A 24,316-nucleotide genomic window follows, 5' to 3' on the forward strand; every position below is an offset into this window, starting at 1 on the left:
TGAGCATCCCGAGCGAGGGATCGGCAAATGCGTAACCTCACTTGTAATTAAATGCCGGAGAATCCTCAGGGGACAGAGCCCGTACACACGCTCCAGCCATGGGAAAAGCTTCTGCTGCAGCTCGCAGTTGCCCGGGAAAAGCAAAGCCCAAGGGTTCACAGCTCCCTGTGCTTTGCTGCTCCCAGGACTGCCTGCTTGGAAAGCATAAAGCAGGTCCCACGTCGGGAACGGTCACGTTCTCGTCCGCGTCACTTAGCTTTTAAACTCAGGAATAAGAAATACCAGCCCACAGCACGGTGTTCTTACACCTCAAAATACAAGCAGCAGCAGCGAAAACCCTTGCGTGGCTGCCTCAGCTGGAAAGACTTTATTTTGTAGGTCAGTGCTGGGACTAACGAGCTCTGTGAGTAATTCAGGACAGGAACGGATAGGTACCAATTCTGGGGGAATCATCAGCCTGCTGCTGGATCGATCCACCGACTCTCACGTCGTTACACTTCATCTCTCTTCCAGCAAGGGCTTTTTGTATAACCTCACTGCAGAATGAGCTGGGTAACAGCTCTGCAAAGCCCCACGGAAGGAATTTATTCGGTAAAAAACACGGGACAAACCTGGGAGGCTTTGAGCACCCAGTACAGGAGGACACAGTACTCGTGCAGAAAGAGCTACCCTAAAAGGGAAGAAAAACTTATTTTAGATAATGCTGGAGTGATTTAGAGTAACCTGCGTGAGGCTGGAGGGGGGCAGGGAAGCACATGGCCGCAGACACTGGGGAATATTCTGGCTTGCACGGGGCATGGCGCTCGCTGATACAATTACTCACACTGCTATATATAGTGCTGTGTATCCCCGAGCCTCTCAAGGTGTTCTGTGCATTTACACAAATAAAAGCCCGACACGCAGAGATCGCTCCTGTCCCTCCCTGCCCTCCCCTGGCTCTGAACAAAAATGTAGTTAAGCATTTCACAGCAGGATGGGTTTTTGTGCGTGGAAATCGAGCTAGCGTGCCTTTCTGCACCCAGCTTTGGAGAAGGAGAGGTGGAGCAGCACCTGATCCACGCGGAGCTGAACCCGCACACCTCTCTGCTGGTAAAGCATGTCCCAAGGACCGTCTCTGCAGGGACACTGCGATTTCCTGAGAGTCAGATAGGTACCTCTGTAATCCCCGGGAAGTTTCTAATTACATTAACTACCAAATCGCTTTCATGAATCCCCACGAGATGCCCGAGATCTGCGTGACTGTGGTTAAACGCCGCTCGGTGGTTTGTCCCACCTGCTCGTTTCTCGTCTCGAGCTTCCTTAAGGCTTCCCGAGCGGCTGCCAGGAAGAGTAATGCCTGCCATCAACCTACAGCACCCCACTGTCCCTTCCAGCCTGGGCTGGCACGGCCACTGCTGCCCCTCAGCATCTCCAGAGCACGTGGCTGGATGCGCTCCTCTCCAACTCGAGACATCGAGGTCTTCACGAGCAGCTGACCCCTTTTTCCCCATGGCTGTGCCCGCTGTGCCTCCAGAGAAAGCCCTCTGCTTAACCAAGCCTCGGGAAAGCTCTCGAGGAGCCCTTCAGACTTTCACAGCAATTAGTCCCGCGTTCGGAGAGCGAGGAACTCGCCTTCTGTGGAGCAACACGGAGAGCAGATCCTCGGAGTTTTCCTTGGGCACAGAGCACGTGTTCGCCGTGCACGCTAGCTAGCTGAAAATCTGTTCTTCGTGCTCCACGAGCTCTGGTCCACGTGGGAATCATCCCGCTGCCCGTCCTGCAGCAGTCCCCTCTTGCACGGCTTCCTCGTGGTTCCCATCTTCCCAGCGAGGCGAGCTGCCAGGGTGAAGAAAGGGACACCCACCCTCGGTATTTTTTCAGACAAAACCGTTCCCAAGTGCTCTTTCCTTAGCGTGTCCTTTATTGTTGTCCGTGAAATAATGAAAGGAAAAACGTGCCTACGCTGACTCGTCGAGGGAAGGAAGCGGGGCACAGAGCCTTGTTTTTAATTACTCATTTTGCGAACGTTTGTGCAAGGACGCGGGCTGCTGCCAAACAGTATCGCAACGAGCACGTCCCCGCGGGCAGCACGGAGCACAAAGGTGGCAGGGGGAGAAGGCCGGGGGGGGCCCTTCGGTGCCTTTTTCCCTCCCCTCTCCTTGTCGCCTCGCCTGGCCCGGTGGGTGCCGCCTTACTGGGACCAGCGCCCCGGCTCCACGAGGCCGGCTGGGAGCTGCTGGGGAGCGAGGGGCAGCTCCCGGCGCGATGTTAGCAAGGAGCCAAAACAGCAGCAAGTGGCAGCAGGGCAAGGAGGGGTCCCAGGAAGCACGAGGACACCGAGCAGACACAAACCCAGCCAGCAGCTTTGTCACCGCCCGCTTTTTCTTCCCAAAGGTCGCCGCATTTATCAAGTTCTCCGAAGTCCGAGAGGTTATTTTTGGCGGGGACGAGAGGGAAAGGAATATTTATTTCTCCACAAAAGAAGTTTAGGAAGAACATTTTTTTTTTTTTTTCCCCCTGCTGGAAACGAGACGTGCATCCAGGCTTCAGAAAGCAGGGGCTGGTTTAACACTGGCAGGTTTCAGCTTTTTTTGTCAGCCGGCAAAGCAGCGTTTTGCATCGCTGGAAGTCCCCGAGGAGCGCGGCAGCATTTCCTAGCATGTTAATTGTCAGCTAATGCGGCCGGGAGCTTCTGCTGGGGAGAGGGGGGTGGCGGCGAGGAGATTAAAATGATGATTCAATCAGGAGACTCACAGAAATCTGCCTAGTGACAACTTTTTTTTTTTTTTTTAAGAGACTCAGGCTCCGTGGCATAGTTACAAAGGAGGAGTCTTAATTAAAATTAGCAGGCAGATGAAGCATTTGAATGGGCATCTTTCAATTCTTTTCAGCTCACAGTAAACCCTCTTCTCCTTTTCTGTCTTTTCCCACAACTAACAGCTTAGGTTTGCTCCAGCAGTTTCACTTGTCCATTTTCTTTCCCTCACCAGAAAATTCCCTTAAATTATACTCTCCAGAACGTGATGCAAATAACTCGCGTTTCTCCGATTCCTTTCAGCAAGGAGCAATTTAAGAGGCAGCCCTGCTTCTTATCAGCCTGCGAGCTGGCCTGTGTGTCGCTCACTATCCCCCTGCTACAGCTTGTGAAACAGGCACAGAAATTAACCGAGGGTCTGCATGGCGATTAGCCTTCGCTGGGCGTCCAGGACGGCAGTCGCATGTGGTTTATTTGCAAGTTTATCAGATCAGAACAGAAATCTCCTAGGGCTCTGGCTCCAGCTGCTTCTGTTTCTGACACCTGTTGACAGTTAGGGATAAAATTTCCTGCACGAGCAGAGGCAGGCAGAAACTCCAACTGTGCAGACCGTAAAGGGGAAAAAAAAAAAAGGCCTTGAGCATTCACATATATATGTATACACACATGCAAGATTCCTCTGTTAGTGGCAAAAATCACGTCACACCACGGTGTTGCTGTTACAAATGAGGCTCAACAATTTAATTCTCGTCCTCTGTTTTGTCTGTCCATTAATCACGCAGGCAAATGCCCGCTGCCTGCTTTCTGCAGAGAAATGAAATGGGTTTTGTTGTGTTTTTTTTTTTTACCGTGTCACTTCCTAACTCCAAATTGTCCTGGCAGAGAAGACAACAAAGAAAGCGCGTACTGCTGAGCAACTGGCAACATGTAAAGGACAGAGTGATGAATCCTGTTTTCTGCTTATCATCAGCGTGTGGCTGAGCAGAGCACAAGGCCAGGTAACTTGGCTTTACAGCTCGTTACGTTCCTGGGTTTGGAACAGCTCTGGGTTCAGCAACTTGCTGGGTGTGTGCTTTGCCAGGCACGGCAAGCCAGCCTGCCTCGTTTCTTGCTAGGATCTGGAATTAAAATGTAGATTCAAAGCAGATGGGGATGTTTCTGCAGCAGCTGAATAGAAATACAGAGAAATTGAGAAAACTCCCCTCCCCCTGCACAACAAAGTCAGCTATCATCTAACTCTGACAAAGGCCTATTCTTCTGCGGAGCACATAAAATCAGCTATCTGCTGAGCATCTGGGGTCAGGTACCACCGGGGCCTTTCGGGAGCCCCTGGGCGAGCAGCAGAGCTGCTTGCAAGGCTGAGGAGCAAAGCCTGGGCTCAGGAACTCCTTGAATGCTTGTCTCAGTGCAAGTAGAGAAGGAAAAAAAATAAAAAAAAGAAAGAAAGAGCAATGAAACAGAAGATGACTTTCTAGATGGCTGACACCTCGTCGGCGTTCAGCCTAACCTGTCCTTCGGAGCAGCAGCAGAGCAAAGCTGTCCTCCTGGATTAGAGGCTCGCAGGAGCAGACAGCTGGTCTCCCCCTGGGTCCCTCTCCCGCGCTGACCTTGCGGAGGGAATCCCTCCCTCTTTTATCCTCAGATAAACTCCCGTCGGCCCCGGGTGGGGAGTAGCTGTGCCATCGCACAGTCACATTGCTTCTGCAGCTGTCACGCATCGCTGCGAATCGCCTTTGTTTTCAGCAGGGAGTTTCGAGTCATTACCTGCCTAAAACAGGATTTATTCAGTGCATTAGTGACTCGGAGGGATTTCTTAACCCAGGCACGAGAAGATTTCCTGCATTTGCATTTTTCTTTTCTTCTCCATTAGAGATGACAAAAAAGAAGCCCGTTCTTTCTCTGAAAATGCACGTTTCGGTCTGAACGCTGATCTCTGCCACTGCAGCCCGGGTGGGTGCATTTCCCTTGTCCCAATTTTGGGTCCCTCCACGCTGCCCATCTCTTTCCCTTACAGTTTTCCAGTGTAACTGATCTCAGCTGTGATGCCGTGTTACTTTCTCCTTCCCCTAGGCAAAACATCTCCCCCAAACAGTTTCTGCCTGTTCCCTCCCTCCCTCCTTAACTAACTCACCTTTTAGGAAAGCACACCGCCCTCCCCCTGTGGTACTGGCCTTATCTCCTGGGCGCACAGCAAGAACAAGAATTTCTGCCTCTTGAACAAACACCCATGAGCTCAAGGAGAGGAAAGGTCAACTGCGAAGAAGACCCTGCATTTCTGCAACTCCTCTGCTCCTGATCTTGGAAGATGCCCGCTTGCTGCCTGCACTACACCTGCTTGCAGAGTTTAGCTTTGGAAAGCTATCATCTCGCTGCACCACTTGTATGTGTAGCCTACTCCTAGGTGAAGATACCGCTCTTCATTAGGACTGCTTCTCTTTCTACATTTCTAAAACGCCACTGAGAACTAAACCGTAAACCTCGCCCCCTAAAGATGGTCAGGAGGAATCTTAACTCTGGTTTAATATTTGGAAGAATAAAATAAAAATGAATATATAACCTCTTCTGTAGGACAGGCAGTGGAACTGAGGGATTTGCCTAGATTTTCTTCCTTCCTCAGCAACTCTCAGTGTTGAAATGAAAACAATAAAAACAATTCAACTGTGAGGACTGTGGAACCGAGGAAAGGAAGATTTCTGCCTTTCCATTACTGATTCGGTTTCCAGCTGAAAAGCATTTTGCAATTCTGCTTGTAAGACAGACGCCGACTGTGGGCCAGAGTTGTACAGGATATGAAAATACACACTTGTATGGATCTGGGGGGTCTTCTAGGAATAGCTCTCTTCTGTAAGACAGTAAACGAGTAATTACCTCTATAAGCAGTACAGCAGCCACACAGGTCAGTGGGTGGATTTTGGGATACGCATTAGGAGTAGTGTGTACAGGGCATGGACCTACAATGCAGCTTCTCTGTGCATTTTCGAAGCACTGAAGGCTTTCAGTGAAGAAACGTGCAGTTTCTGATTTGTCGTGTACAGTGACTTCATTTTAACTGAGCTCTGTGCCATAACTACGGGACAACAAGTGAGAGAATTGGTCGATCTTCCCAGTCCATTTGACAGCATAGCTTCATTCAATCCACTTCCTAACTACAACAATGAAAGAGAAAGTTGATCTTTGCTCTTTGGATGTGTCGAGTACTTAGTATTATCCATCATTTTTTCTTCATTCAGATATTAGAAGTCTATTTTTCCCTTTGAAAAGATGAGGAGTACAGAAAAAAAGACTTTGCAAATAGTTTCTAAAAAACAACAACAAAAAAAGAAAAGCTCACAGAAGAGTTTCCCTTCGAGCAAAGAACACAAAGAATGCAAATAAACATTGTCAAGCAAAGAAAGGAAAGAAAGGCTCAGTATTACAAAAGAAGAGCACTGTGGGAGTTATTGGGGCATGACCAATATACAAAATACCACCGAGTTACTTTCCTGTTATTGAAAGTAGCACCTCTGAGGTACTAGAGTCCGTGGTGGTTCTGTGCAGATGCCTCCTCTGGTCTAGCTGCGTTTTCCTGTCCATTGCAACTGATGCTAAATTGTATGCTCTGCTTTTCCATGCATAATGTGGGCAAATGACAGCGTAAATAAAGTAACAGATTACTTTGTACTTCTTTAGGTAGCTGAATGCAATGTGAAAACTGCCTAAAGCTAAATCTAAAGTGACGACAAAGCCACAAGTGAAGTCCAAAGGGTTAACAAGAGCTGTTACCGCTGCCCCTCTCTTCAGTCCGTCTATTGAAAACCCACTAAATCTCAAGGCAGAGTTCATTTAAAACTGAAGTACGGCTATTTCTCTTACAGCTATTTCTTCTCTTATAGCTATTTCCCTTCTAAGCAGTAAGAGAAACTATAAGCTTCTGTACTAGGAATTGTCTGCGTGCCCTGGGCACGCAATGCAAACCTCCTCTGAAATGATAATGTGGGCACTGTTTGCTGTGATTGATCCAGCCCTGTATGTTATCAATGTGTATCTGCACGTTTGACAGAGGTGACAGTGAGCAATTTATATGCCTGCCAAATGTGCATTTCCCAAGCCTTGCACATTGCTACGTACTGGTTATAGTAATTCTCTGAATCTCTACCCGTGACTGTGACCTACATCAGCAAAACGACTGGCTAGGGCTGATGCCCTCCCTGTTTCAGCTGGAATGTAACAGGCAGGCTAAGTGGGGTCATGTGCAACCCACAGCATCGCTCAGAAACCCAGGGCTCGCTGCAGGGAGCAGGAGGGCTCTCCAGAGACAGCCAGCCTCAAAGCAGTGGCTTCATCAATCCTGCAGCTGGTATCTCGGGTCAGATGAGCACGTCTCCTGGTACCAGGCTAGATCTGAGGAGAGGATTTCAGTGCGAGTCGGCAGGATCAGGGAAACGCGGAGTTGCTCGGCGCTGCAAGATAGGGAGGGTCACGTGGGAAAGTTCCTATAAAGATTGATTTGAATCAAAGTATTTCAATTACTTGGAAATGAGTGCAGTAGTTGCAAAGCAAGAGCTCCAACTTTCAATTAAGAAGGGAGGCTTTTCTCATCAGCCGTATCTGCGGGAATTAGCTGGATTCTCCTGCCTTCCGTGGGCCTTTGAATCACTATTAAAATTCTAAGCGGTAGACAAACACGGAGCACAGAAGATAACACGCCGCAATCATTTCAGCCAGAGTTTCATTACGGTCGTCCTCTGACTCCTCCAATGCGTACAATGTTATTCTGTAGGCATCCTTTTGTTGCGTTGCAAAGGGGAAGCTTTTTGTAACCTGCAGTAGTGGCAGCCTTTAGTCCTGCCGTCAGCCCCAGGTAGGCTCTGAGTTCGGAGCTCACCTCACTTTTAGCTCCCAAGGGGGGAGCCCCGGCACCAAACACCCAGCCCCTTTGAAGTCCGGGTCCGTTGGCATCCCTTAATAATTTCATCCCCCAAAACTAACGTTGGTGTTCGTAGCCACCTAATGACAAGTCTCGAGCAGTAACTTCTAGTTGCTGTGCTGCCTTCCTTCGGCTTCTGCTTCCTGCAGCTCTGCAGAGCACATTCCCCCCGTCCCCATCCGCTTCCTCCTGTTAACCTTGTCATGGAAAATCTCCCTCAAGACCTCTCTCTTTCTTCCTTGCTGCTATCTGGAGTGCAGCAAACTTTCCTCCAACACAAACACAATCTGAGACAACAAACAGACCGAGAGTTATTGCTGCCGACCACATATTTTAATCTTTTGTAGCAATTTCCTTTGCAATCCTGATCAGGCTTCTCAGCATTCATCAGATGCAAGCTCTCCGCTACGGGTCTCTTGTAAAGGGACCGCAAATCCTCCAGCTTTGCATTTCCCTCCCACCAGCTCCAGCAATAGCGATGTGTACCAGCAGCTAGTTACTTGCCTGATGCCGGGTTGCTCAAATCAGATTTTAAAACCCAACATCAAAGAGGAGGCTCTTACTCCACCATGCAGATGTTATTCTTTTGCAGGGCTGCGCAGCGTGTTATAAAGCAACGCTGCTTTTAGCAGGAGCTCAGCATCTCTTCTCGAACTCGCTGGCAGCAGCAGCACTGCTCGAGTTAAAGTGTTTTGGGTTTCTGGCTTAGCTTTAACATCTTTTTGCTGGTTTCTCAGTATCTTGTTTTACAATGGCCTCCTTCAGGCAATGGAGTCCGGAGCAAAATTTAATCTTCAGAGAGCATAACAAAAGAAATCAGCCTTAGTTACCCAAAGATCATTAAGTAGTAGCAGCTGTGTTTGAGACATTGAATATTTTCAATGAAGCCAGCAAAGCTGAGGCACAGGCTAAGATTTTATGCTGCCGGGTATGTTGTGGTGTACGAGGGAAGGGAGGCAAAACAGCCAACAAATATTTCACGTTGCAGTAGCCAGCATCCTGATCGTACAAGTCACCTGCCATACTACCCCCAATCTCATTTTTAGTTCTAATTTGAGGTGCAACTAGCTTTGCAGAACACTTAATCATCGATACCTATCGTAAACTTTTAAACTCGTTTTGGTTTGGGGAGTTGAAGCGCGCTTCTGATTTATTACCCATCAATTACACGCGAGCTCTTGCGAGCTCGATGAGGCTGTTGGAGGGGCTGTTTGCTGGGGAGTGTAATGAGCAGACAAACCGTCATTTATCATCGTCCCCCACTCTTCCCACAGCAGAGGGACGAGCTCGTTTTCTCATAATCAGCCCGGCTGCCCCCCAGGTTGTTAAAGCAAACACTACATGTCCTACGTGCGTGACAGCGGCGTGCACGCTAGCTCCGACAACTGCATCAGACTCAGTATCCCGACTGCTGTCTCCTTCCCCCACCCCACTTTCTGATTTTTAGAGGAAAGGCGGCTGCTTGTTCCCCCAAAGGCTGTTAGGAGCATTACCACCGAACATGCATGGCCTTGTGTTGTCTTCTGAACAAAACCAGCCGAGTACAGCCGAGCTGAACGCACGGCTCTGCCCTCCTGGCTTTGTGTCCAGCCCTGTCCTCTCCCCTACAGGTTTTGGGGACGGGGTGGAGGAAGGAGCCAAGGTTTCTGCTGCCAGCTGCAATCACACTTCATGTGCAAGGGTGCAGGCGAACCCACAGGAGCCTGACCAGGGCACTGCAAGGCGTTTGTCCCTTCGCCTGCACTCCTGACAGCCCAGGAGCACCATGCTTATTAGGCATCTGGCTGAAGGACTGGGCTGGCAAACACTTAATGCAATCTTCCCAGGTGTGAGCTTGTGGGGTCAGGTCCTCCTCGTAGAGGTGTGTATTTAAATCCTGACCCTTTGGAGGCGAGCTCACCTGCTGCCCCTCCAAGGAGGAGCAAGGAGAGGCTGTTAAAATGCTCCTGTCATTGTCACCGGCTGTCGTAAAGCTGTACCTAAGCTGAACCAAGTCCCAGCTGTGCTTAATGAGTTTCATTCAGTCCAACATCCCAGCTCTGCGTGTACTCCCCTAAGTGAAGTCGAGCGGTGAGCTCTGCACGCTGCTGCTCCGTGCCCCTAAAGCAGGACTACGCCACGGGCCGACAGCCCCCGCTTGGCCCAGCGCTGCCTCATGGCTGGCGACAGGACGCAGGCTGTGCAGGAACGGAGACAACGCTCCCTTTAACCTCCCCGTCTCTCTACGCCTCTTCATATCCCCAAATATCAAAGGTCTCTCATTAGAGCTTCAAACTCTCTCAAGCCCGCTCGGGCTACCGGGTACCTCGGGAGACCGTGAGCTGATTTGAGCCGGCAGTCGGTGGTGGCGAGGTGCCAGAGCGAGGAACAGCCGACTGCTTTCAAAGCTTTGAACACATTTGAAAAGGAGCGACAGAGAGAGCAGTGCTGAAGTTCCCTTCAGGACTGTTCAAATGCCGCTCTTCCAAGTCTCAGCTGCGGGTGTTTAAAAGTCTTAACGAGACTTAAAACACAATCTGCCGGTTTTTTCCCCCCCCTGCTCTTTAACTTGGCGGCAGTGAGCTCTCTGTCTCTTCATGTTGCATCTTGCCATAAAGAGGAAAATTTAAACGGGAGAAAGAATGTGCTTTGAATTATTGGGAATTAAAGGAAAGTAGGAACGGCGGCTCATCCTGGGATCCCAACCCTTCCTCGGCACAGTGATCCCAAATTTTTATCCAGTCCTGTCATGTGGTAGATGGGAGAATCCCTCACATTAGGACTGTATTTTTAAACGGGAATCCTGCTCGTGAAATCTCAGCTTGTTCCTGGTTTCCAGTTTCTGGAACACTGAAGGGAGATTCCTCAGAAAGGCAACCGCTACAAGCTCCCCGCAATGAGCCTTCTTCTCTAGGAGCTAACTAAATGCTCCTTGTCACAAAAATGCATGAAGTTACCCCAATGCTGTCCATGTATTTTTGAATGTTAAACAGCTGTAGGTGTAATACAAGTTATTTGGAAGCAAGGATGTAACAGGATAAGAAGGAGCTCTAAAATTGCCTCGTATTTTTGTGGAAGAACAAACTTCAGCCTGTAGTTTGATTCCCAGATCAGGATTAATCGTGTTCTTGTAAAGAAAAAAATAAACTTTCCTGTAAAATAATAAAAAGATAAAATTAGAAGGGTGGGGAGGTGGGGGTGGAATTGCTGTAGCCAGGAAAGTAACGAGGGAAAATCCGATTTCCAAGTCAACCTTCAGACGCTAGGCTGTATCTCCTTGATAAATACTGGCGTGCTGTGAAGTGGGTGTCTCTTGACTTTCAATTAGTTTGGGCCCCGGGCCGTTTTATCTAAGATCGGTTGATGCCCAAGTTCTTTTCAAACTAGGATGTCGAGTATCCAAAAAGAAAATTGAGCCCCACATCCTCATCCCCACCCTGGAAGCCAAGGGGAGGGCAGCAGGACCCGCGCCGCGCGTTTTGCTCGCTCGGGGCCGTGGCGAGGCAGCGCCAACTCCCACGTTCCTCTCCCAGAGCTGTGCTGCTATCGAGGTTAGATCTTCCACGGCTCTCGGGTCGTCAGCTGGCTCTGGTCATCAAAAACACCTTGTCTTTCATCTCCCATACATCTGGGGAGGCAATTGTAGCTATTTTCTCAGATGTAGATTTCAGCCCGATAACCCACGCCATTGTTGCGTGTAGATTGCAAAAACCCACATTAAAACTGCTCCTGAAGACCACACACAAACGCAGAAAGAAGCTGAATGGCAACTGTAGCTCCAGGGAGCATCTTCTAATAGACCTCTAAAAATGCATTAGATTCTTATCTTCTGTGGTGCCTCAGCAACAGTGGAAGTCAGCAGAGATGTCTGTGCCAGTAGTTTGCAGCCTTAAACACGCTGAAGGCAGAGGCTTCAAGGGAAGTCTTTAAGGGAACAGCCTCCACGTAAAGCACTGCTCAGAGTGGTGAGTTGTTTCTGTTGATTTCAATGCGATTTACACCGTCCCTCTCAAACTGAGGGAATAAAACCGAGACTTTCAGTGCTGGGGGAGAGCCGAGTTAATTCACACAGGATGTAGAGCGGTTTACAGGCACGTATCATAGCTGCTTATGTATCAGACGTCTTCACCCAGGGAAAATCCAGCAAAAGGTGGTGTGTGCATGAGCTCTCTGAGGAGCAGACCCTCACATTTGCGTTGTGACCTCGGTGCACCTGGTCCGGGAACAAATGGTGTGGACAGAGATCCACCCGGCAAGGAGATTGGATGTCACAGGCTGGCTTGGTTGCTCTGTCTGGGAGGGGAGCATTCGTAAGTCTTCAGTTATACAGTGGAAAAAAAACATGGCACGGAAGAAAACATGGCTCTGCAAGTCAGTGGTAGACAGGATGAGGTGATCTAGGTTTGTTTTGAATGGTAGAAACTTGCTAATAAGTGAGGTTAATGAAGCACTGCGTGTAACTGTGGGTTATCATGCAACCTTCATCCACAGAGACCTTTGAAAACAGGCTGGGTCATCTCCTCAGGCCCCTCACAAACCTGTTTTCCCCATTTCTTTACCAGCTATTGGTCTGTAAGAAAGAAAAAAAGTTGCAAGCGGGCACGAAAACCCTTTGTGAATCAACTCATGCAATGGTTAAAAGAGCACAAGCTCTTTCCAAACCCTTGTTTTGGCTCAGCTCCTCCATCTTCGCCATCTGGATGTAAAATCCCCCGGAGGAGGCAGGCAGCATCTCGCAGTGGGCACCTCGTGGCTCGCCGCCCCTGGGGGATCCCCGGCACTGCCTGGCGCAGGAGCCGCCTCTTGTTTCTCGACGGGCAGGAATCGCAGCTGAAAATCAGGTTTTACTACAGCGTCCCGGCCTAGGTGTGGCGGAGGCATGGAAAAAAAACAGAGGAGGAGTGTGCAGAGGGGTTTAATACCGTAAGTGAGGCCAGCAGAGGGGACGAAAGCCATGCTTTGTCAGCTGGGGGCATCAGTCGGAGCGATCCTCGCAGCAATCGGCACTCGGGACGGTTGTTGTGTTCTCCCCAGCCCCTGTCTCCTCTCGGTTTGGCCTTCACCTTCAATTTTTGGAGAAGAAATGTTAAGGTAACTGCACCTCATCCAAAATTCTGGTTTCGGCAGAACTGGCAGACCCAACAGGATTTCCTATTTGAAGTTCAAAGGATAATAGGAAACAGAGCTGTGGAAACAGGCTTTCTGAGGACGCCGCTGCCTACAACACTTCATTCTCTTCTGCTGCTTTTCTTCCATCCAGATGCCAAACAGGACCATTTTTCTAACATTACTGACCCAACACGATGAAACGCTGAAATCTTTTGGCAAGTCTTAAAGTCTGCCAGTGGCTCCTCCTTTGGGCCCTTACTTCTTTATACGAAGAAGAGAGGCAAGAGAATCTCACCCGTTGCCTCTCGCTCCCAAGGAGGATGCACTCTTTAATCATGAATTGCTCAACCCTGCCGGCAGCTGTGATGAAATCATCCCGGGTAACCGACCTTCGGCTGGTGTCAGGAAGTGATCAACCCGAGAAATCCGTGCTATATCCAGGTCTGAAGCCAGATGGACAAAGATCACAGAAACTGGAGGATAATGATGACACTGACCTCTTGGTAACCTTCCCTAAATGGCAGGTTGATAACATCGAGTGTGTCTTGAAGAACGGTTCAGCCACCAACGCTTGCTTATTCTGGCAGGCTCTCGTGCTCCCAAAGAGGCACGCAGCACTACACAGCTCCGCCAGAACATCAGCAGCTCACTATTGCTTTCAGAGAGCTGATTTTAATCAGCCAGCAGTCTCATCATTACCTTTTGACAGATGGGGTACCTGAAGGACCCACAAGGAAACCACCCCTTGAATTCCACTGTTTTTCAAGGAATAAACCGGTCTGAGTACTGATTTGGTGGTTATGCACCAGATAACGCTGCCCGCTCCGCCTTGCCAGCCTTTACTCGACACACCTAAACCCAACGGAGCTGGCTGAAATGCAGAAAAACAGCGGCTTAGTTTTGCTTTTCTCCTCCAACAATTTTCCTGATGTTGAATCCACAATTGTTGGTGAACTGCCATGGTGATGCCCTGCTTGGCTCGCGATTTGAAACAATTTTGCTGGTACAGACTTCACAGGCAGGCACACAAGAGAAGAAATATTTCTGGCTTTGCCCAGGCATAGAAACATCTCTCTCAGAGCATGCTTACTGGAGCACCCCCAGCTCTCGGGGCTCCAGCTCCCACCCCCACGCTTTCCCTACTATGATTACCCACTGCAGTGGCTCCTGCAAACAGCAAAGGCAAAAAGGTGTTTTAGGTCAGCTGCCCTGGCTTTGAGGAAGGTGTAAAACAGTCAAAGTGGTGCTCAAGAAACTGAGCAATACTGGTCTTAGAGTACGTTGGCATGCCAACACCCAAGGTTACACCAAACAGGGTGATGGGGAAGCATTGCAGCTGTGTGCCTGTTGGTACAAACCACCTGGATCCAACAAACTTCAACTCTTGGCCACAGAAACGAGCTCATGACCAGCCAGAACAAGAGTAGGTGCTAACCTTGTCTTGAACCTTCTGGTTATTGCAGCAGGAAGGTCTTTGATCACTTAAATCCAGCCTGTTTCTGCAGATGGAGCTTTCCAGAAGCATTTCCAGTCTGGTGCTACTGGAGCAGCATGACGAGTGACTGGAAAAGTTGGCTTCTTCTCTTGCAAGCGCTGCACGGCACTGTTAGGTGCAAAGCCTGGGTCATAGAAGTGTAGGTGAGAAAAAATAGGAACAGCAGAGCTTGTGAGGTGACATTATAATTCCTATTTACTCGCATTTCGTATTCCTGAATTCATTCCCTTCGCATAATTGGTTTTTTCCAACCCATCCTGTAGAAGCATTTAATTGTCACTCTCCTTGATTTTATGCAACTGCCAGGTAGTGCAGCTCTCCGTGCCTGTGGAGGCTTTCTGCAGGACCCGCTCTTGTTGATGGTTATACAGTGCAGCAAGGGGAAACCACCGGGCAGACCAGTTCAGCTTTACTCTCCTGCTCTCTGCTTTAAGGTCAAAAATCAACTGATCCAAGTGCTTTTGCGATTAGATCATTGCATCACTGAAATGCAAGCAGTGCTGTCAATAAATTGAAGGGGGGCGAGCACTAGTTGGTTTAAAAATGCATGAATTATGAGGCTTCTAGCTTGGATAAGGTTTAATGAATTATTAATCCTCATATTTCACAAATCCCATGCCCTTCATTCCCTTATGTCTGCTTATATCTATATTCACTAGTCACCATTTTCCCTGTAAATTAAGGATAAATGAGGTAACAAATTTTAACCATCCCACATTTTCTCTCCTATTTGACACAGATTATTCATAGATCTAAATACCAGAGAAGACAATTACATTCATGTAATATGACCTCCTGCAGAATACAGTCACAGAGCCTCATCCAGTAGTTTCTGCATTAACCCCATAACTGCTATTTAAAGCCACAGTAAGAAAACAGGATATTTATTCATTTTACCAAAAAAATGTCGTCTTAACTTAAGGACTTCAAGTGACAGAGAACGCACTGCATCTTTATGCATTTTTTTTTCTTTTTCTTTCTTTTTTTTTTTTTCCATTTCTAATGCACTGAATAAATATACTATCCAAATGAAGAGACAGCTGAATGCAGTGCAGAAGGACCCCATTGTAAGCCACAGAGCCCTGCTAACAACAGAGTGTCCTTGTCTTTCTGGGGCCCTCCTGCAATCTGCAATGCAGTTGCACTGCATTCTCCTCAGCCGCCGCACTTGCAGTGGGGCAGCAGTGATGCTGGTGGGGAAGAGGGCGAATCCTTAGGGTATGTTGTGGGGTTTGGAGCCTCAATTCACCTTGAGCATGAAAGCAATCCCGATTTTGTAGGATAGCTCTGCTTCAAACAGAGCAGCTGCCACAGGAACCTCTAGCTAAGGAATCACGTGAAGCAGTCTGCACTCCTCGCTGCCGTACCCTTCCACTTCAGGGAACTCCTTTCAGGCCAGTGTGGGATTTGGGGTTGGCTAGCACTGAATCTATTACAACCTACCAGCAATCCTGGCTTGGGAAGAAGCTGTCCTCGAAGGACAAACCACCCAGCGTGTGGGCAGGCATGTTCCTGGCCTTGCCTCTCCCGCTGGTCTCCATGGGGAAGCTTGCTTTGTTCCTCAGCGGGTAAGCAGGGAGCACCTTCAGTGCAAAACACATGCAAAATGCTTAAACTATGCAACGGTTTCCATGTGTGCAACATTTCACCCCAACAATAATGAAAACGTTTCACTAATAAGCAGCTTTGATGCATTACTTCACCCGCTAGTGCTCCGAGTTCACATCTTTTCTCTGTAGTGACTTTTTTTTCTCCCAGTGACTAAAGGAGAAAGCTTCTTGCCTACAGGTGTTAACCCAGGGCACAGCTGAAACAGAATTTATTAAAATAGACCAGAGAAAAATGACACGCCACGATAACCACACAGCTGTAAACCCTGGTGTTGAGCATCGTAACTGCTTACACATCTCCTTCCAGAATTAAAAAGAGAACACTGACTCTGAGCTAACCAGAAACAGCATCACGTGCACTCTGTGAGTAAGTCCAGAAGATTTCAGTTTTTAGTGCTGAAGTTCTGACCGCGAATTGCCTGTGCCCTGATGAATTGCACTTGGTCTGTTACGGAGGGATTCAGTGCTGCTCAGTGGGTGTCAGGACAGAGCTCTGCGTTACAGCCTGCTCCTCAGGGACACCTCAGGGTTAAAACTTGAGACTTGTAATATTTGTCTGCAAGTGGAGCTTTCTGATAATGCCCTGCACGAGCGTCCTTACTTAGGAAGGACAGCACTTCAGGCTTTACACCTCTTTGCTGATGGCATGAGCTTCTGAGGAGAGAAGAGGCGCAGCTCTGCAGGGCAGCAAAGCCTCTGAGGAGGTGTACTTCCAACCCAGCTGACCCGAGAAGGGGGAGCCACCCGTCTGACACCCCACCTTTCAGTCCTTTCGGGGCCACGAGTACTCTAACACAGCATTCCCCTACCTACTTTTTCTGTGGGGTTTCTCGCCCAGCTTTGAAAAGATCGTGCTCCCCTGCAGCAGGTGTTTGCCCAGTCCTTCATCCGAGCTGCTTTGCACTCACAAAGTCCTGAGGTATGGGTGCTGTACAGAATGAGGAATGAATCTCTAGAACTGGCTTAAATTAAAGACAGATTTTCCATGGGGAAAGCAAACAAACAAACAACAAACCAGAGCTAAAAGTACTTTTGTTGCCATAGGACTGCCTGTCACACACATAACAGTGCCCTCCACAGCCTTTCCATTTTCCTGTATTGTTAGAGGTGGCAGAAATATGCCCAGCTCGCCCATAAACCTAAAAAATCTCCAAGTCTCTTTCAGTGCTTGGTTTCCAATTTGTGCCCCATATGTGGGGAGAAATAGATGTACGTACATGGCTCGTATGTGCGAAAGTCAAACAGCGGTGGACTGAATTATAACCTGCATGCATATTGGTGGGATGAGATGCTGATCCATTTGCACAGTAATGTGCTATATTTAAGTCACGCATCGTGGCATCTTCAAAGAGGCCAGTCATAATTATGATGGATTAGACTGCAGAGTCAGTCCTAGATGCAGTAATTGTTTCACAGATGCTGCTGATGTGACTTGAATTTCTAATGAATTATAGCTGAGGAAGAATATGTAGAGCTCCTAAATGGCCTGAATAAAATACAGTTATGGGAAAGAGAAAAATGCCTAACCGCTAACTTAGGGAAAGGCAGCCCTCCTTTGAGGGACAGACGTATCACCCCACCACAGTAACGAAGTGCAAGGACTTTGTACAAATGCAGAGACTTTGTAAGGCCCAGCCAGGTCTCTGAGTAGCAGCGTCAAGAATATCTTCACAGTGCCCTAGTTAAAACCAGTAATAAAGGCACGGCTGCCACTTGCCTTTTGCCAGTTCTAAATTACAAATAAGCACTGTGATTGCTTGAGCTACATCTGTGCTAAGATGCAACTCAAGAGGAGTGCAAATAACAGAGCGTCGACAGAGACCGCATGTAACGTAAAGTCACCACAACCCCAGCTGCATTTTAAAGAACGTAGATCTGGCGCTTTTAATCAATGAATTAACTTCGTATTTTGAAGAACTGAGTGACTGTCCTTTGCAATGCCTAAGACCAGTGCCTTCTACACCGGAGTTGATCAGAACTCAGGGGAATCGGTTGACTCACACCGTGAGGTGTTTGAGAATCCTGTGAATAACAATCCTCACCACGCAGTGAAAATAACCTTGTGGTTTTTAAGGGCAGTGTGAACCTAAGACTCCCTTCTGAAGCCCAGATGCATTCCTTCAAGGGGTACGGTAACGTTAGGCAAGTCAGACTTCTAAACAAAAGAGGTGGTTTTACCTATTTGTAACAAGCCAGGAAGCAAGATCATCTGGGAACTCTTAGGTGGAATTAAGCTGTAACCCATCTGGTCCATCAGAACACGACAAACGAGACAGACGTTGAGGGCTGAAGGAAGTTTCTCATGGCTCAACCACACCGACTAATTTTTATTGTTTGTTTTTGAAGAAATAAATATTTTAGAAGCAGTCTGACAGCACAGTGTTAATTACTACGGTTCCTTTTATTTCATTTCTGCCTTGTGAAATAGAGCAGCCTACACACTCATGTCTGAGCTGTGGTTCAGCTGCAGTTTCTAGGAATGAAAGGTGTGAAGGCAAAGAATGGTTTTCAAATTAGGCTGACATCTTATTTTTTGAGACACTCTGGGAGCGTAACTCTGCCGCCCAGCCGAGTATGACACATCAGAGGAATCCTTCTCACGCTGCTTTCTCTCCGGCGTGGAATACAGTCTCTCTGGGAAAGCTGCAAAGGCTCATCTCTCGGGGTGCTTTAAAGCTAGCTTGGGAAATATACTGAAATATATGTAGAAGGGAAGAAGCTTGCCTTACCTTGTCAAGAACATAGAGAAGATGGACAAACGTTCTTTTCCGTTGCCATATTCTTAGCTTTCACTTCAAAAGCTCTTTTTTTAAGTCCTGATATTTGCAGAGAGAACTTCTCTGTTTCCGTCACACAAAAGATAAATTCAGTACAGAAAGTAAAGAACTTCAGGAGGTCAAAAGTGAATCTAAGACCTAGTTTGGGATAAGGATGAAGTGAATCCAAGTTGTCAGATAGGTGCTTGCCAGTCAAAATTTATGTTTGAACTGTCCTGATACCAAAATTAGAGGTGTAAGCGGATGTGCTTCTGCTGGAAGTAATGAATCTTGGGCATTAATATTACCTTAAAAAGCATTTTAGAATCATATTGCTTGGTTGAGTAAGGGAATACCGCACTGAAAACTGTATCAATTAGATGTTTCTTAGTATATTTTTTCATTTTTTTAATAAGATTAATGTAGGATACGTACATAAGCAGAGCAACTGTGATGACAGAAGTTTTCCAGCGTAGCAGTTACTCCTGTGTAGTGGCAACGGCAGCCACGTGCGGTGCTGGTGCTGACTCTGCAGTCCGGTCAGGCACAGCCTGGAAAGGGGGAAGCCTTCGAATTCGCATTCACACAAACTAAAAATAAAGCCTGCAGGGCAAAGACGTACATGAGTCCAAATTTTCTGTGTGATCTCACATCTGGAAGACCCTCTGCCAGTCTGTCTTCTGTCATTCGCAACTGTTTGAGAACCATCAAGCCAACAAAGAATAAATTACAAGCAGAGTCAAACAATGGCTTTATGTTAACCGGGATTGTGAATTTTCTGTGAATTGTGAATTTTCTATCAATTATCTCCGTTAACCGGGATCTTGGGAAGATCCATGTGAACAGAATTAGGTTGTCGCTATATGGGATTTGTTCACTGCACGTTGTCAGTACTGTTAGCTAAAGGAAAAACTACTTTTATAAATAAAATATAAAGGTCAAAGAAGAAAGTAGGACTTCATCTCCAAACAAAGAAGGAGCTTTGAAGCTCAGTTCAAAACCCTAATGCAGAGTTTAAGCCACGCCTGATGTCTATAGTCTAAATTTAAAAGAATATCAATACCTGAAAAAATACCGTTTCCATCAAACCTTTCTGAAATCTCTTAATTTGTTTCTATCAACATTATCAAGATGTTGATGAAGTGTAAGAATTCCTACAGATGGCAATCAGGCGAGGCTTTGTCTCATGTGTGGATTGTGCCACTTGCGTGGGCTTTTGGAATGCCAGTTTTAAAAGACCTTGTCAGACAGCTGAAGACTGAAAAAAGGAGGTTTTCCCCTCTAATTGGCAAGCTTGGTGGCAATAATCCTTCAAGTCACACAAAAGGGGTTTGGCACACTTAATCAAATAACAGGATTAGCACCGAGTCTGGGAACCAGGCTTTCTGCATGACTTTCTGCCTTACTAAGGAGAAAAAGCGGCGACAGGGGAGCCTGTGCAGATCATTCAAAAGCAGAGGGTGTTTTTTCCACCATTATGAGAGCTCTTTTTGGCAAAACAGCTGTTTGTGTGTTCGGTGGGGGTGAGCAACGGGTCTGTATTTTCACGCTCTTTTCATCCTGAAGAACAAACCTGCAGTAAGGGGGACGCACGGAGCTGCCAAACCCAACGGGGCCGTGAGCCTCCCCTCAGGTGCGCCCGCGAGCCGCTGCCGCGTGTAGGGACGGGTCGGGACGGCGGGTGCAGGAACCAGCAATCTGCTGTCTGTTGAGTGAAACGAGACCTAACTTAGCTCTCTCCCCTTGCTTCTCTCTCGCAGATACGTTCGGAGGGTAGCCTTGTGGATGGCCCCGGAGCAGGCCAGATGGAACAGGACAGAACCAAGCATGTTGACGGCAATAGATTGAGTCCATTCCTAAGACCGCAACCTTCTCCCGTGTGCCAGGCAGAGCCTTCGGCAGTGAAGCTACAGAATGGAAGTCCGGCGACAGAGAGGCCCGAAGTCGAGGTAAATGGAGACCACAAGCGGCTACTCATCAAAAGCAACTACGGAGCGCCCCACGTGAAGGGAAGCCCAAACCACCGCGTTAGCCCCGACCTTGTACAAGAAATGAAAGTATGCTCCAAATATATGCAAAACGGTGGGATTAAACGCACTTTTAGTGAGCCCTCTCTGTATGGACTTCATCAGAGCAAGAAGGCGAAACAAGACAAAGAGGTGAACGGAGAAAAAGCTGAGCCAGATGATAACTATGAAAAACCAAGCGTCTCCAATTGTTACGGCGAGAAGAAAGCCGAGAGCTTTACAGGACAAGGAAATGAAGCCTCAGAGTTGATACCGTCTACAAGATACAGCAGTGGTGGTTCTGAAAACCCTCACGACCTCCTGATCCAGAATGAGCAGGAGCGGGAAAACCTTCATTGCCACAACAGGGACATTGTCTTACTACTTAAGAACAAGGCGGTGCCAATGCCTAATGGTGCTACAGTTTCTGCCTCTTCCATGGAAAGCATGCATGGTGAACTCCTGGAGAAAACACTGTCTCAATACTATCCAGAACATGTTTCCATAGCAATGCAGAAGAACACATCTCATATCAATGCCATTACCAGTCAGGCTACTAATGAGTTGTCCTACGAGACAACGCATTCATCCCATACCTCAGGGCAGATCACTTCCCCACAGACCTCAAACTCTGAGCTGCCTCAAGTGCCAGCTGTAGTGGTTACTGAGGTCTACGATGCAGAAGACTCCAGTAAACCACCTGTATTGCCAGGTAGCTGTTCGCTTCAGAAACCAGAACTACAGCTACAGCAGCAGATCCCAGGCTATGATACACACCAGTTACCTGTAGGAAACAGTACTGTGCGTGGAAGCGTAGGGCAGGTTCCCAACCAAGACCTCTCTCTAAGTTCCAGCAGTAACCTGCAAGCTCAGAACGCCGCGCTGGAAAGGTTTTCTGAGCGAGCAGAACATAATGGTGCTTTCTTTAAACAGAACTCAATGTTTCACAAAGATTCCTCCACTCCTCCTGCTCCAGAGATGAACAGCGCGCTGCCCGGCGTGGCGCGAGAAGGACGCCGCTCCTACGGCAACAGCGGCGAGGAAACTCCTCCTGGAGAGATCGCGGGCGAAGGGCAGAGGCAGGGACTGGTGCTAGAGAGTCCCAGCCTCGGCCAGCAGCAACTTCACCCTCCGCAAAGGCTTCCGCAGCAGGTGCCAACGCCGCAGCAAGATGTCAGCGAGAGCAATCCCCGAGCTGCTGTGGCTGCCTTGCCTCAGCAGCACCCAGAAGAAATGCCGCCGCCGCCGCCGCCGGAGCCTCCCCTCCCAAGCCTGCGGGCGTGCGGAAGCGACGGTGAGTTGCCACGCTGCCAGCATCTCCCAGGACAGAGGGAAGCCGAGATTCCTCCCGACAAAGAGAAGGACCAAGCGAAAGAGCCCGTGCCACAGCCTCAGCGTTACTCCAAGCCGGCCTGGATCGAGTTGGTCTCCACGCAGTTCCGCCAGGGAGAGCCTCCCCACAAGCCCAGCGAAGCGTTGCTCCGGTCAATTCTTCAGTTCCAGGCAAACGCACCCGAAACAGCCTACAGCAAGCAGTACGCTGGAAGCCCTGATGCATTAAAGGGGCCGTCGGGACAGCCCCAGAGCCAGAAGATAATGCAACAGGAACAAATTCCCCCGCTCTACAAAAGCGAGGCCTCCCAGCTGCAGCCGCCTCCCGCAGCTGACCCCCAGCTGCTGTTCCCAAAACACTCGCCGCAGCCCCAGCTTGCCAAGGTGGATCCCCCCCTCCAGCCCCAAGCTCAGCAGCTCCATTTCCAGCCGAGGGCTGACCAGCCAGCCGAGCAGCCCCTCGGGGCCCCGCTGAAACAGCAGCACTTGAATCCCCCGCCAGGGGAAAGCGAGCAGTTCTTGCATTCCCACATCTTGCAACAGATGCTCCAAAAGCAGGCGCAGCAGACCCAGCTGCCGTGCGCTCCGCAGCTGACCCCCAGCCAGCAACAGGCCCTGCAAAGGAGAAGTAAAGAGCCGCCCCAAGCCATCTCCCATTCCCAAAGCGCCCTGGAGCAGCAGCTGGACAGGGCATCCTTCGGCCAGCTCAAGGCAGATGAGTGTTTTCAGGCTGGGAACAAGTACCTGAAGCCGGCCGCCTTCCCGCTGCACGGCCCTCAGCTGGGGCTGGAGCAGGCGCAGGGCGTGAACAGCAAGGCTCCCCTCTACGGGCAGAAACCCACCGCCGGCCCGCAGCATCCCTGCCCGAACAACGCGCACTTGATCTCCGAGAAGAAGGAAAACGCCGCGCATGTCGAGCGCTTCGGGGCCAAGAAGATGCAGGACTTGCAGCACGCGCAGTATTTTCCCAACAGCCTGCCCCCCAAGCAAGACGTGAACCACTGTTTTCAAGAAGTGGAGCAGCAGACGCAACAAGCTTCGGTCATCCAGCTGCCGCTCCAGCAGCCGCAAGGCTACGGGGGCAGCCTGAACCCAGAGCTCCCCAGCCACCAAGCCCCGCAGCTGCCCCCGCGGTACTTACCGCACGGCCAGCAGGCTCCCCCGCACGCCCCGGAGCAGAGAGGCTGCCACCTGCAGACCCAAACCCAGAAGGATTTTCAGAAGCACGCTGCCCTAAGGTGGCATCTCCTACAAAAACAGGAGCAGCAGGTGTACCAGCAAGCCAAACCTGAGCTCGGCCCCAGCGCAGCACGCAAGCCGATCAAAATCGAGGCTGGCACAAAGGCTAACGTCTGCATGCGCCCGTCTGCCGGACAGCTAGAAAGCAAAATGTGGAAAAAAACAATTAAACAAGAGAATCAGCACTTCGGCTGCGAGAACATGCAACAAAAGAGCATCATCGAGACAATGGAACAGCAGCTAAAACAGATACAGGTCAAATCACTGTTTGATCACAAGACTTTTACTGTCAAATCGCCTAAACATGTGAAGGTTGAAACAGCAGGCCCTATCACCATCCTATCGAGGAACACCTGTGCTGCAGAATTTGACACTCAGACCCCCATCTCGGAACACCAAGCAAACCCGTCTGCTGAGAAAACCCCGACCAAAAGAACAGCTGGAACTGTTCTCAATAATTTTTTAGACTCACCTTCCAAGTTACTGGATACTCCTGTAAAAAACTTATTGGACACACCTGCCAAAACCCAGTATGACTTCCCGTCGTGCAGCTGTGTCGGTAAGTGCTGGGAGGTGTGCCGAAAGCATGCCAGCTCGCAGCGGGGAAACGAGCCTCCGAGCTCAGCTTGCAGGGGTTACTCGGCTGTTTTTGCTGGAGGTTGGGCTTTTTGTTTGTCAGAAGAGCGATTAGGAAAGGCTCACAGCAATTTTTCTACACTTAGGCCTGCTCTGCTTAGCCAACCCTACGCGTGGGCCCTTGCTCAGTATTTCCTGAAGTTATCCACTTGCTTTTACAGTCAGAAAGCCTGCGGACGGTAACACATTCCCTCTCTCCCATTCTCCTTAAGCAGCAGACATGTAACAACAACACGCTGATAAAAAGTAGGTCCCAACTTTATAATCGAACGTCAAGGCTAGACACAGTGTTTGTAAAACATGTCTCGGGTCCAACACTTGCGATCCTTCCTCCAGTTTTTGCTCTGGCAGTGAGATTGTTGAAGTTTGCCTCAGTAAAACCTAAGCAAAGAAGGAATGCTAGATTATTCCTCGCTTGTTGCAAGAGTTTATCACCCTGTTGACTCATTTGTCTACTGCAAGGCTAAGCAGCTTCTTAGAGAAGCCACACAAGCAGCAAGAAATACCCTTGGTA

General features: G+C 49.0%; 2 protein-coding genes across 3 annotated transcripts in view; one reads left to right on the forward strand and one right to left on the reverse strand.

The window, feature by feature from the left end:
- The window catches only part of CXXC4 (CXXC finger protein 4), a 247,222-nt gene that overhangs the window by 212,038 nt on the left and 10,868 nt on the right, over positions 1-24,316 (reverse strand). The window lies entirely within an intron of this gene.
- The window catches only part of TET2 (tet methylcytosine dioxygenase 2), a 69,837-nt gene that overhangs the window by 25,997 nt on the left and 19,524 nt on the right, over positions 1-24,316 (forward strand). For both annotated transcript variants that reach the window (XM_084517192.1, XM_084517191.1), the window contains exon 2: positions 20,350-23,725. In XM_084517192.1, coding sequence (XP_084373318.1) covers positions 20,395-23,725 — 3,331 coding nt within the window. In that variant the 5' untranslated portion in view covers positions 20,350-20,394. The remainder of the gene's footprint in view (positions 1-20,349; positions 23,726-24,316) is intronic.

This window comes from Aythya ferina (genome assembly GCF_964211825.1).
Source record: "Aythya ferina genome assembly, chromosome: 4".
NCBI classification, from domain to species: Eukaryota; Metazoa; Chordata; class Aves; order Anseriformes; family Anatidae; genus Aythya; species Aythya ferina.